General features: G+C 48.7%; 1 protein-coding gene and 1 long non-coding RNA gene across 2 annotated transcripts in view; both read left to right on the top strand.

Moving 5' to 3' along the window:
* The window catches only part of si:dkey-215k6.1 (transmembrane protein 132C), a 442,562-nt gene extending 438,538 nt beyond the window's left edge, over window positions 1-4,024 (top strand). The window contains exons 8-9 of the mRNA XM_036979350.1: window positions 749-934; window positions 2,693-4,024. Of these exons, the coding sequence (XP_036835245.1) occupies window positions 749-934; window positions 2,693-3,913 (1,407 nt within the window). The 3' untranslated portion in view covers window positions 3,914-4,024. The remainder of the gene's footprint in view (window positions 1-748; window positions 935-2,692) is intronic.
* Window positions 4,025-11,826: 7,802 nt separating this feature from the next.
* LOC118964839 lies at window positions 11,827-13,972 on the top strand. Its single transcript, XR_005052010.1, has 2 exons — window positions 11,827-12,431; window positions 12,476-13,972. It is a non-coding gene; the product is annotated as an uncharacterized LOC118964839 (long non-coding RNA).
* Window positions 13,973-14,188: the final 216 nt, after the last annotated feature.

Genomic DNA, 14,188 nt, shown 5'->3' with positions numbered 1-14,188 from the left:
CCCCCTGCAGTCTGAAGAGAACCCCCTGCAGCCTGATGAGAACCCCCTGCAGTCTGAATAGAACCCCCTGCAGTCTGATGAGAACCCCCTGCAGTCTGAATAGAACCCCCTGCAGTCTGAATAGAACCCCCTGCAGTCTGATGAGAACCCCCTGCAGTCTGAATAGAACCCCCTGCAGTCTGAAGAGAACCCCCTGCAGTCTGAAGAGAACCCCCTGCAAACTGATGAGAACCCACAGTATTTCTTTGCATACATTTTTCTACACAAAATATCACATTTTGTGCTGTAGTTGTAATTTAAAAAATATATATTTTAAAGAATGTTGTATTTCATTGGACAGAGAAGAGATACTGGTAAAGCTAGACAGAGAAGAGATACTGGTAAAGCTAGACAGAGAAGAGATACTGGTAAAGCTAGACAGAGAAGAGATACTGGTAAAGCTAGACAGAGAGTTTGGGGCCGTATTCTAAACCACGCCGACACCAGCTGACTTGCTGTAGATGGGGACGCTAACCTCTTACAGTGGTATCCAAATCAAATCAAACTGTGTCACATGCGCTGAATACAACAAGTGTAGACCTAACCGTGAAGTGCTGACTTACAAGCCCTTAACCAACAGTGCAGTTCAAGAAGAGATAAGAAAATATTTACCAAAAAAAACATGAAAAATAACACAATCAATTCTAAATTTCTCTCCATGTAAAACAATATAACCAGTGTGGTTGTTTTTTGTTGTTGTGGTTGCTAGGTCCTGTCCCCTTTGTCCGACTCTATCCTGGCAGAGAAGACCTTAACGGTGAAAGATGACAAGGTGACCATCACAGACCTGGGGGTCCAGCTGGTAGCGTCTATAACCATGAACATGCAGTCAGGCAGCAACCAGGCCATCGCACTGACCACTACCGCCCAGGACCTGCTGCACAGCCCCAAACAGGTCACTACACACACACACACACACACACACACACACACACACACACACACACACACACACACACACACACACACACACACACTGACCACTACCGCCCAGGACCTGCTGCACAGCCCCAAACAGGTCACCACACACACACGGCTTAGGGTTATTGTTAGGGGTTTGGGTAAAAGGTTAGGGTTAAAGTTAGGTTTAAGGGTTAGGTAAAATCGGATTTTGAATGGGAATCAATTACTTGGTCCCTACAAGGATAGTAAAACAAACATTTGTGTGTGTGTTTTAGCTCATGCATGTGTGTGCAGATGTTCACACACACACAAACGTAACCCTCCCATACACACACACACACTCACACACACACACACAACGAATGTTGAGTCAAGAAAAACATTGTTGTTATATTCAGAGAATGCCAAGGCCCTTTTCAATTGATCAAAAATGTAAAATAAAATTTTCTCAGAGCAGGATTTGTGACTGTACTGTATATACATGTAATACGCAGCACTGAGCCAATAGATACAATACTACTGTATAAATACAGGGCACATACCCACTTTGTGCACAGACATACTGCACATATGCCTCAGGTTAAACGATGAATGAATGAATTAAACATTCTCTAGTAGTTTGAAAATGTAATCCAAAATAATTTCGCTTAGACCTCAGGCACATCTTCCAGTGAAAATATCAAAGGAAAAAACATCCTTCTCAATCTATGATGCTCATGTCTCTGTAGTTTCTCTGGTGAAAACATATACCTGTACTGTGTATACTGATCTACAGTGTACTATATGCACGTGGCCTTGGGTAATTATATCTCAGGGTTTTATTTTCATTCTCTGGTGAAAACATATACCTGTACTGTGTATACTGATCTACAGTGTACTACATGCATGTGGCCTTGGGTAATTAAATCTCAGGGTTTTATTTTCATTCTCTGGTGAAAACATATACCTGTACTGTGTATACTGATCTACAGTGTACTATATGCATGTGGCCTTGGGTAATTATATCTCAGGGTTTTATTTTAATTGGCATTAAACAGTAATTGTTATTAACCTGCAGTTCCTTATGTATTGCTTAGTTTCTATTTATCTCTCTGTTGTCAAGGGGGGGGGGGGGGGTAAGTTGTTGTTTCCAACATAGACGCTTAATTACTTTTCTGGGATGGTTTAGTTGTAACTGACTAATTAAAGAATTCTTTCTGGATTAAAAAGTAATGGAGTTTTCACTTTTATAGGTGTAAATTAATACTTTAATGAGGTGTGAGGGAAGACAAACACTTTTGGCTTTGCTTTGTTATAAATCACACAATTGTATAGAATGTTTAACAACCCAAATTCAGTTACTTGCCAGAATATTTTCCCATGTTATTGTCAGGCCTAATAGAGGCTGAGGCCATCCATTCCATTGAGATTGAGATGGCTTTTAGCTGCCAAGGACAAGAGAAAAACGGAGCCTGGGTCGTAGTGACTCACTCTGTCTTGTCTTTCTCTCTCTGTCTCTCTCTCTCTTGTCTGTCTCTTGTCTGTCTCTTGTCTCTCTCTCTGTCACTCTCTCTCTGTCTCTCTTTCTCTCTGTCTCTCTCTCTCTCTCTGTCTCTCTCTCTCTGTCTCTCTCTCTCTCCATCTCTCTCTCTGTCTCTCTCTCTCTCTCTCTCTCTCTCTCTCTCTCTCTCTCTCTCTCTCTCTCTCTCTCTTTCTGTCTCTCTTTTGTTTTATTTTCCTTTGGCTTCCTCTGCTTCTCCAACCCACACAGGAAGCTGTCATCAGCGCCTGGATCCAGTACAGTGACGGCTCTGTAACTCCCCTCGACATCTACGACCCCAGAGACTTCACGCTGAGCGCCACCTCCCTGGATGAGGCGGTGGTGTCCACCTATCAGGAGCAGCCACTGCGCTGGCCCGTGGTGGTGGCCGAGGGTGAGGGCCAGGGACCGCTGGTCCGAGTGGAGATGGTCATCTCCGAGACCTGCCAGAAGTCTAAGAGGAAGAGTGTCCTGGGTATGGGTGTGGGCAGCGTCAGGGTCAAGTTTGGCCAGAACGACGTGGAGCTGAGGGGCCAGGACGAGGGAGAGGGCGGGCTGGATAACAGCACCAGCGACCAGAGACAGAAGGGCCTGGAGGGAGACAAGGCTGGATCGGACGGCTGGAAGCACACCAACGCTGCTTCAGACCGTGAGGAGGGCGCCATGAGGAAGACTAGCACCACCACTAAGACCGCAGTCACCCACCGGGCTGGAGGCAACAAGCAAAGCAGTGGGGGCAACAACCGGGGGACAGGGGGCCAGAACGCCCCCGTGGACTACACCAGCTTCCCTGCCCAGGTGGACGTACCGGGAGGCGCGGAGAGCGACCTGTCTCAGACCCTCCGGGGCTTATCCGACCTGGAGATCGGCATGTACGCCCTGCTGGGGGTCTTCTGCCTGGCCATCCTGGTGTTCCTCATCAACTGTGTGAGCTTTGCCTTCCGCTACCGTCACAAGCAGCTGCCCGCGCTGGAGCAAGGCAACATGAACCACGCCCACGACTGGGTGTGGCTGGGCAACGAGGCCGACCTGCTGGAACACCACAGTGACCAGCGCCAGTCGCCGCACCAGGACGAGTGCACCACCATCATTGATCGGAGTGAGGGCTACGAGGAGAGCAAGTATCTGCTCAACGGAGGGGGTAATGTGGAGGTGCAGAGGACCTCCACCCATGGTCAGACCCTCCCCCGCTCCCTCTCGGAGCCCCGGCAGTGCGCCGGCAAGGATCCGGCAGGCAAGGCAGAGCCTCTCAACAACTCCCCCAGTGCTGCCAAGCGCAAGCGGGTTAAGTTCACTTCCTTCGCCACAGTGCTGCCTGACGATGGGGGGCCCTACACTAACTCCATCCTCATTGGCAACGAGGACGATATCAAGTGGGTGTGCCAGGACATGGACCTGGGTCCATCGGCAGAGATCAGAACCTACATGGAGAGGCTACAAGACAATCTGTGAGAGAGAGAGAGAGAGAGAGAGAGAGAGAGAGAGAGAGAGAGAGAGAGAGAGAGAGAGAGAGAGAGAAAGAGAGAGAAAGAGAGAGAGAGGTGGGTAGAGAGAAGAGAGAGGTGGGTAGAGAGAAGAGAGAGGTGGGTAGAGAGAAGGACAGGGGATAGGAGAGAAGGTGACCAGGAAGAGAGGACAGAGGGTCGGTATGGGGAAGGACAGGGGATAGGAGAGAAGGTGACCAGGAAGAGAGGACAGATGGTTGGTATGGGGAAGGACAGGGGATAAGGTGACCAGGAAGAGACAACAGAGGCTGGGTAGAGAGTGACCAGGAAGAGAGGACAGAGGCTGGGTAGAGAGTGACCAGGAAGAGAGGACAGAGGCTGGGTAGAGAGTGACCAGGAAGAGAGGACAGAGGGTCGGTATGGGGAAGGACAGGGGACAGGAGAGAAGGTGACCAGGAAGAGACGACAGAGGCTGGGTAGAGAGTGTCCAGGAAGAGACGACAGAGGGTGGGTAGAGAGTGACCAGGAAGAGACGACAGAGGGTGGGTAGAGAGTGACCAGGAAGAGACGACAGAGGGTGGGTAGAGAGTGACTAGGAAGAGACGACAGAGGGTGGGTAGAGAGTGACCAGGAAGAGACGACAGAGGGTGGGTAGAGAGTGGCCAGGAAGAGACGACAGAGGGTGGGTAGAGAGTGACCAGGAAGAGACGACAGAGGGTGGGTAGAGAGTGACCAGGAAGAGACGACAGAGGGTGGGTAGAGAGTGACCAGGAAGAGACGACAGAGGGTCGGTATGGGGAAGGACAGGGGACAGGAGAGAAGGTGACCAGGAAGAGACGACAGAGGCTGGGTAGAGAGTGTCCAGGAAGAGACGACAGAGGGTGGGTAGAGAGTGACCAGGAAGAGACGACAGAGGGTGGGTAGAGAGTGACCAGGAAGAGACGACAGAGGGTGGGTAGAGAAAGAATAGAACAAAGAAGGAAGAGAGGGTTGCAAATGGTTCTAGACAGTAAAGCTAGAGAGTGAAGATATATGGGCAGTGTAAATTCACAGAGAACATTAGCTCTGAGGACATATTGAACAAATATGTGGTCAGACAGCAGTGCAAATGAACAGACATGAACTACAGAGTCACATAGAATTAGCCTACCATGTAAGTGATTCCTGAGTCAGAAATTGATTTATTTCATTGTAATCGTCTTTATATATTTATAACAACATTTGTTTAGGTCTGAAGTAATACACATACAAATTATATTATGTATTGTGAAATTGTTTTGCCTCGCAGACATGGCAATTAAACCTTGCATCATGGCAATTTAGAATATAATTGTCATATTTCAGAAAATGAATATGACATATGTTGGCATACCAGTCTTACACAACAGCCTGTGCTGTCAATACTCTCAATTCTCAATTGCCAGGAGATACTGTAAAGGTCATTTTTTGAACTGTGAATTTCTGGAAGTCCGTGCTCCTTCTTTTCTCTTGGGATTATGTCCTCCTACTCAGAGTAAATGCACAACAACACAGTACTATCTGGCTCTAACCCTTGAACCCTGAAGTTGTCATCATCAGCGCACACAACCTGTGTGAAACAATATTTTTTTAAACTATGTCACAACAACAACGACATGTATACGAAGCCAAGTGTAGAGAGTGTGATTTGGACAGTGTGAGGACAACTCTGTAGTTTCCCCAATCAACGCATTGTTCTGGAATTCTGAGTTCTAATAGGGGAGTCTGGGAAAAAAATGTTATTCCAAGACTCCAAGACAAAGGTATTCACTTGCACAATGGACAGAAACTGAAAGTAGCCAATGGAGGTTGTTCTCCTGTTAGTCTAAACTAGCCTGACCCTGGCCTCTTGTACCTTGTATCTGGACAGGAATGCAAAGACTGCACAACAGGCCGGGGACCTCCACAGAGCAAGACAGGGCTTTCCAAACCCTGGATGTGGATGTACGACTGAGGATGGGATCTAATGTAAACTATGTCCTGTAGGACTACAAACACCAGAGACTCTGTGGTGTTCAGTACACTACAGAACCCTAACAGGACCTGCGACAGTGGAGTGTCATGTCCATCAGAGTATGTTGTTGTGTCCCCCCCCCCCATACATTTTTGTCAGGCTGTGCATTTATGAACATTGGTACATTAACCGACCCCACCCCCATGTTTCTTCCTCATCTGACAGATTCTTATGTTTGATTTTGAAAAATGTGAAAGATCTGTCGTTCCCTTCCCCTGTTGTTTAATTTATTTGATGGTCAGCAAGGAGAGCGAGAGAGGAGCATCAGCTCTCATTCAGCTCAGTGAGAGAGGAGCATCAGCTCAGTGAGAGAGGAGTATCAGCTCTCAGTCAGCTCGGTGAGAGAGGAGCATCAGCTCTCAGTCAGCTCAGTGAGAGAGGAGCATCAGCTCTCAGTCAGCTCAGTGAGAGAGGAGCATCAGCTCTCAGTCAGCTCAGTGAGAGAGGAGCATCAGCTCTCAGTCAGCTCAGTGAGAGAGGAGCATCAGCTCTCAGTCAGATCAGTGAGAGAGGTACATCAACTCAGTGAGAGAGGAGTATCAGCTCTCAGTCAGCTCATTGAGAGAGGAGTATCAGCTCTCAGTCAGCTCAGTGAGAGAGGAGTATCAGCTCTCAGTCAGCTCAGTGAGAGACGAGCACCAGCTCTTAGTCAGCTCAGTGAGAGAGGAGCATCAGCTCTGTCAGCTCAGTGAGAGAGGAGTATCAGCTCAGTGAGGGAGGAGCATCAGCTCTCAGTCAGCTCAGTGAGAGAGGAACACCAGCTCAGTGAGAGAGGAACATCAGCTCTCAGTCAGCTCAGTGAGAGAGGAGCATCAGCTCTCAGTCAGCTCAGTGAGAGATGAACACCAGCTCTCAGTCAGCTCAGTGAGAGAGGAGCATCAGCTCTGTCAGCTCAGTGAGAGAGGAACATCAGCTCTCAGTCAGCTCAGTGAGAGAGGAGCATCAGCTCTCAGTCAGCTCAGTGAGCGGAACATCAGCTCAGTGAGAGAGGAACATCAGCTCTCAGTAAGCTCAGTGAGAGAGGAGCATCAGCTCTCAGTCAGCTCAGTGAGAGAGGAACATCAGCTCTCAGTCAGCTCTGTGAGAGAGGAACATCAGCTCTCAGTCAGCTCAGTGAGAGAGGAACATCAGCTCTCAGTCAGCTCAGTGAGAGAGGAGCATCAGCTCTCAGTCAGTTCAGTGAGAGAGGAGCATCAGCTCTCAGTCAGCTCAGTAAAAGAGGAGCATCAGCTCTCAGTCAGCTCAGTGAGAGAGGAGCATCAGCTCTCAGCTCAGTGAGAGAGGAGCATCAGCCTTCAGTCAGCTCAGAGAGAGGAGCATCACCTCTCAGTCAGCTCAGTGAGAGAGGAGCATCAGCTCTCAGTCAGCTCAGTGAGATAGGAACATCAGCTCTCAGTCAGCTCAGTGAGAGAGGAATTACAGCTCTCAGTCAGCTCAGTGAGAGAGGTACATCAGCTCTGTGAGACAGGAACATCAGCTCAGTGGAGAGGAACATCAGCTCAGTGAGAGAGGAACATCAGCTCAGTGAGAGAGGAACATCAGCTCAGTGAGAGAGGAACATCAGCTCAGTGAGAGAGGAACATCAGCTCTCAGTCAGCTCAGTGAGAGAGGAACATCAGCTCTAAGTCAGCTCAGTGAGAGAGGAGCATCAGCTCTCAGTCAGCTCAGTGAGAGAGGAGAATCAGCTCTGTCAGCTCAGTGAGAGAGGAGCATCAGCCTTCAGTCAGCTCAGAGAGAGGAACATCAGCTCTCAGTCAGCTCAGTGAGAGAGGAGCATCAGCTCTCAGTCAGCTCAGTGAGATAGGAACATCAGCTCTCAGTCAGCTCAGTGAGAGAGGAACTACAGCTCTCAGTCAGCTCAGTGAGAGAGGAACATCAGCTCTGTGAGACAGGAACATCAGCTCAGTGGAGAGGAACATCAGCTCAGTGAGAGAGGAACATCAGCTCAGTGAGAGAGGAACATCAGCTCAGTGAGAGAGGAACATCAGCTCAGTGAGAGAGGAACATCAGCTCTCAGTCAGCTCAGTGAGAGAGGAACATCAGCTCTAAGTCAGCTCAGTGAGAGAGGAGCATCAGCTCTCAGTCAGCTCAGTGAGAGAGGAGCAGCAGCTCTCAGTCAGCTCAGTTAGGGAGGAGCATCAGCTCTAAGTCAGCTCAGTGAGAGAGGAACACCAGCTCAGTGAGAGAGGAACATCAGCTCTCAGTCAGCTCAGTGAGAGGGGAGCATCAGCTCTCAGTCAGCTCAGTGAGAGAGGAACACCAGCTCTCAGTCAGCTCAGTGAGAGAGGAGCATCAGCTCTCAGTCAGCTCAGTGAGAGAGGAACATCAGCTCTCAGTCAGCTCAGTGAGAGAGGAGCATCAGCTCTCAGTCAGCTCAGTGAGAGAAGAACACCAGCTCTCAGTCAGCTCAGTGAGCGGAACATCAGCTCAGTTAGAGAGGACCATCAGCTCAGTGAGAGAGGAACATCAGTTCAGTGAGAGAGTAGTATCAGCTCTCAGTCAGCTCAGTGAGCGGAACATCAGCTCAGTGAGAGAGGAACATCAGCTCTCAGTCAGCTCAGTTAGAGAGGACCATCAGCTCAGTGAGAGAGGAACATCAGTTCAGTGAGAGAGTAGTATCAGCTCTCAGTCAGCTCAGTGAGAGAGGAGCATCAGCTCTCAGTCAGCTCAGTGAGAGAGGAGCATCAGCTCTCAGTCAGCTCAGTGAGAGAGGAGCATCAGCTCTCAGTCAGCTCAGTGAGAGAGGAGCATCAGCTCTCAGTCAGCTCAGTGAGAGAGGAGCATCAGCTCTGTCAGCTCAGTGAGAGAGGAGCATCAGCCTTCAGTCAGCTCATTAATAGAGAGGAGCATCAGCTCTCAGTCAGCTCAGTGAGAGAGGAACATCAGCTCTCAGTCAGCTCAGTGAGAGAGGAACTACAGCTCTCAGTCAGCTCAGTGAGAGAGGAACATCAGCTCTGTGAGACAGGAACATCAGCTCAGTGAGAGAGGAACATCAGCTCAGTGAGAGAGGAACATCAGCTCAGTGAGAGAGGAACATCAGCTCAGTGAGAGAGGAACATCAGCTCAGTGAGAGAGGAACATCAGCTCAGTGAGAGAGGAACATCAGCTCAGTGAGAGAGGAACATCAGCTCAGTGAGAGAGGAACATCAGCTCTCAGTCAGCTCAGTGAGAGAGGAACATCAGCTCTAAGTCAGCTCAGTGAGAGAGGAACATCAGCTCAGTGAGACAGGAACATCAGCTCTCAGTCAGCTCAGTGAGAGAGGAGCATCAGCTCTCAGTCAGCTCATTAAAAGAGAGGAGCATCAGCTCTCAGTCAGCTCAGTGAGAGAGGAACATCAGCTCTCAGTCAGCTCAGTGAGAAAGGAACTACAGCTCTCAGTCAGCTCAGTGAGAGAGGAACATCAGCTCTGTGAGACAGGAACATCAGCTCAGTGAGAGAGGAACATCAGCTCAGTGAGAGAGGAACATCAGCTCAGTGAGAGAGGAACATCAGCTCAGTGAGAGAGGAACATCAGCTCTCAGTCAGCTCAGTGAGAGAGGAACATCAGCTCTAAGTCAGCTCAGTGAGAGAGGAACATCAGCTCAGTGAGACAGGAACATCAGCTCTCAGTCAGCTCAGTGAGAGAGAAGCATCAGCTCTCAGTCAGCTCAGTGAGAGAGGAACATCAGCTCTAAGTCAGCTCAGTGAGAGAGGTACATCAGCTCAGTGAGACAGGAACATCAGCTCAGTAAGAGAGGAACATCAGCTCAGTGAGAGAGGAACATCAGCTCAGTGAGAGAGGAACATCAGCTCTCAGTCAGCTCAGTGAGAGAGGAGCATCAGCTCTCAGTCAGCTCAGTGAGCGGAACATCAGCTCAGTGAGAGAGGAACATCAGCTCTCAGTAAGCTCAGTGAGAGAGGAGCATCAGCTCTCAGTCAGCTCAGTGAGAGAGGAACATCAGCTCTCAGTCAGCTCTGTGAGAGAGGAACATCAGCTCTCAGTCAGCTCAGTGAGAGAGGAACATCAGCTCTCAGTCAGCTCAGTGAGAGAGGAGCATCAGCTCTCAGTCAGTTCAGTGAGAGAGGAGCATCAGCTCTCAGTCAGCTCAGTGAGAGAGGAGCATCAGCTCTCAGTCAGCTCAGTGAGAGAGGAGCATCAGCTCTCAGCTCAGTGAGAGAGGAGCATCAGCCTTCAGTCAGCTCAGAGAGAGGAGCATCACCTCTCAGTCAGCTCAGTGAGAGAGGAGCATCAGCTCTCAGTCAGCTCAGTGAGATAGGAACATCAGCTCTCAGTCAGCTCAGTGAGAGAGGAATTACAGCTCTCAGTCAGCTCAGTGAGAGAGGTACATCAGCTCTGTGAGACAGGAACATCAGCTCAGTGGAGAGGAACATCAGCTCAGTGAGAGAGGAACATCAGCTCAGTGAGAGAGGAACATCAGCTCAGTGAGAGAGGAACATCAGCTCAGTGAGAGAGGAACATCAGCTCTCAGTCAGCTCAGTGAGAGAGGAACATCAGCTCTAAGTCAGCTCAGTGAGAGAGGAGCATCAGCTCTCAGTCAGCTCAGTGAGAGAGGAGAATCAGCTCTGTCAGCTCAGTGAGAGAGGAGCATCAGCCTTCAGTCAGCTCAGAGAGAGGAACATCAGCTCTCAGTCAGCTCAGTGAGAGAGGAGCATCAGCTCTCAGTCAGCTCAGTGAGATAGGAACATCAGCTCTCAGTCAGCTCAGTGAGAGAGGAACTACAGCTCTCAGTCAGCTCAGTGAGAGAGGAACATCAGCTCTGTGAGACAGGAACATCAGCTCAGTGGAGAGGAACATCAGCTCAGTGAGAGAGGAACATCAGCTCAGTGAGAGAGGAACATCAGCTCAGTGAGAGAGGAACATCAGCTCAGTGAGAGAGGAACATCAGCTCTCAGTCAGCTCAGTGAGAGAGGAACATCAGCTCTAAGTCAGCTCAGTGAGAGAGGAGCATCAGCTCTCAGTCAGCTCAGTGAGAGAGGAGCAGCAGCTCTCAGTCAGCTCAGTTAGGGAGGAGCATCAGCTCTAAGTCAGCTCAGTGAGAGAGGAACACCAGCTCAGTGAGAGAGGAACATCAGCTCTCAGTCAGCTCAGTGAGAGGGGAGCATCAGCTCTCAGTCAGCTCAGTGAGAGAGGAACACCAGCTCTCAGTCAGCTCAGTGAGAGAGGAGCATCAGCTCTCAGTCAGCTCAGTGAGAGAGGAACATCAGCTCTCAGTCAGCTCAGTGAGAGAGGAGCATCAGCTCTCAGTCAGCTCAGTGAGAGAAGAACACCAGCTCTCAGTCAGCTCAGTGAGCGGAACATCAGCTCAGTTAGAGAGGACCATCAGCTCAGTGAGAGAGGAACATCAGTTCAGTGAGAGAGTAGTATCAGCTCTCAGTCAGCTCAGTGAGCGGAACATCAGCTCAGTGAGAGAGGAACATCAGCTCTCAGTCAGCTCAGTGAGAGAGGAGCATCAGCTCTCAGTCAGCTCAGTGAGAGAGGAGCATCAGCTCTCAGTCAGCTCAGTGAGAGAGGAGCATCAGCTCTCAGTCAGCTCAGTGAGAGAGGAGCATCAGCTCTCAGTCAGCTCAGTGAGAGAGGAGCATCAGCTCTGTCAGCTCAGTGAGAGAGGAGCATCAGCCTTCAGTCAGCTCATTAATAGAGAGGAGCATCAGCTCTCAGTCAGCTCAGTGAGAGAGGAACATCAGCTCTCAGTCAGCTCAGTGAGAGAGGAACTACAGCTCTCAGTCAGCTCAGTGAGAGAGGAACATCAGCTCTGTGAGACAGGAACATCAGCTCAGTGAGAGAGGAACATCAGCTCAGTGAGAGAGGAACATCAGCTCAGTGAGAGAGGAACATCAGCTCAGTGAGAGAGGAACATCAGCTCAGTGAGAGAGGAACATCAGCTCAGTGAGAGAGGAACATCAGCTCAGTGAGAGAGGAACATCAGCTCAGTGAGAGAGGAACATCAGCTCTCAGTCAGCTCAGTGAGAGAGGAACATCAGCTCTAAGTCAGCTCAGTGAGAGAGGAACATCAGCTCAGTGAGACAGGAACATCAGCTCTCAGTCAGCTCAGTGAGAGAGGAGCATCAGCTCTCAGTCAGCTCATTAAAAGAGAGGAGCATCAGCTCTCAGTCAGCTCAGTGAGAGAGGAACATCAGCTCTCAGTCAGCTCAGTGAGAAAGGAACTACAGCTCTCAGTCAGCTCAGTGAGAGAGGAACATCAGCTCTGTGAGACAGGAACATCAGCTCAGTGAGAGAGGAACATCAGCTCAGTGAGAGAGGAACATCAGCTCAGTGAGAGAGGAACATCAGCTCAGTGAGAGAGGAACATCAGCTCTCAGTCAGCTCAGTGAGAGAGGAACATCAGCTCTAAGTCAGCTCAGTGAGAGAGGAACATCAGCTCAGTGAGACAGGAACATCAGCTCTCAGTCAGCTCAGTGAGAGAGAAGCATCAGCTCTCAGTCAGCTCAGTGAGAGAGGAACATCAGCTCTAAGTCAGCTCAGTGAGAGAGGTACATCAGCTCAGTGAGACAGGAACATCAGCTCAGTAAGAGAGGAACATCAGCTCAGTGAGACAGGAACATCAGCTCTCAGTCAGCTCAGTGAGAGAGGAACATCAGCTCTAAGTCAGCTCAGTGAGAGAGGAACATCAGCTCAGTGAGACAGGAACATCAGCTCTCAGTCAGCTCAGTGAGAGAGGAACATCAGCTCAGTGAGTCAGGAACATCAGCTCTCAGTCAGCTCAGATGAACACTCACACAGAGGGAACAGTGGAAGTGCATTGTAGATTGTAAGATTGCAATATTTATATATAAATGTATTACAGAGAAGTTGATGTAAATAAAATGCTTCAGAGTGCTAGTTGATAAGAGCAGGTCACTAGCCAACATGAGGATTTTGGTACATTTTACAGTGGAAAGGGAGGTATGTTATACACAGTATTTCTACCGTTGCCATGTTAAAGTGTTTCTTTTTTATTTTCGTGGTTCTTTATGGTTCAGTTCAAGATGTTGAATCTAAGTGCTTGTAATTGTACAGGGTAAGAATTGGTTTGCCTCTCCATTCAGATGAAAGTGGTGGCAAATCTTACACACCAAATCCAGAGCTCGTACTTACAGGGGTAGGCAACTCCAGTCCTCGGGGGCCTGACTGGTGTCACACGTTTTCTCCATCCCCAGCAAACACAGCTGATTAATCAAATGTCATTCTAAACTGAACATCATGATTAGGTGAATGTTGGAGTCAGGGGTGTTAGCTGGGACTGGGACAAAACTGTGACACCAATCAGGCCCCCCGAGGACTGGAATCGCCCATCCCTGTTAAACATAGAGAGTAGAACATAGGCACAGGAATGGAAATCAGATTCCAGCGATGAGAACTGCGTAGAGACAATTATATACGACTGACCACGACGTGCATTGAACTTGTTGACCACAATGATCCAAGACTTGAATGGATTTTCAAACTGTAACCGTAAGTTCCGGAACAGATCTCCTCACAGATCCTCAAGGCGTCCACCAAAGCAATAGGACATGGAACCTGAAGATGATGATCAATGGAATCCTGTTATGTTACACCTCAAAACACAACAACAGATGTGAAGTCTAGGCTCGTTTCATGAAGCGTCAGAACAGTAATACGAACGCGTTTTCTTTTGTGGTTATGCGATGCGATCAAAACCTCCCATTTTGTTTTCGTTGTAGTGAAGTAAAAGTACTTGGTAAGTAGATCAAGTGTTTCCCCGAGCAGTGAAGAATGGGACTGAAAAGCAATATGTCCTGCTGAGCCTCTGGAGTTTCTACTCAAGTCCTTGTCATTGTTTTCTCTGAACAGAACAGAAAGTGAAGCAAACAGACTTCCTAATATGGATGCCGTACATTGTGTTGAGTGAACCATAGATGTTAGTTCATTTCTGATCTCCTTTCTTTTCCTTTTTCCGTATTTTTGATTATTTTTTTTTCACAGTTATGTTTTAAAATGCAAGGGTTTTGTGGACGTGGACAATAAAGAGATCTATGTATATAAATGCCTTGAAATGTTCCCCTTAAACCTGTACGGCTTGTTATTGGTGGTTCTTCATTTTCTGGTTATTTGACACAACTGCATTTCACAGGAAGGACACTTCTCGACTTAATAGTAAAAAAGAGGGTAATAAAACGATAAGTGGGATATCAAGAGGAAGGTATGTTTATCCTCAGAATATTATCCTCAGAAAATTGCTGTTGTATTGCTGTTGATGTCTTCTGCTGAGGTCATTTTGAAAAAAATG

This window comes from Oncorhynchus mykiss, chromosome 6 (assembly GCF_013265735.2).
Source record: "Oncorhynchus mykiss isolate Arlee chromosome 6, USDA_OmykA_1.1, whole genome shotgun sequence".
Classification (NCBI taxonomy): domain Eukaryota; kingdom Metazoa; phylum Chordata; class Actinopteri; order Salmoniformes; family Salmonidae; genus Oncorhynchus; species Oncorhynchus mykiss.
This window is presented reverse-complemented; position numbering and strand designations above follow the sequence as displayed.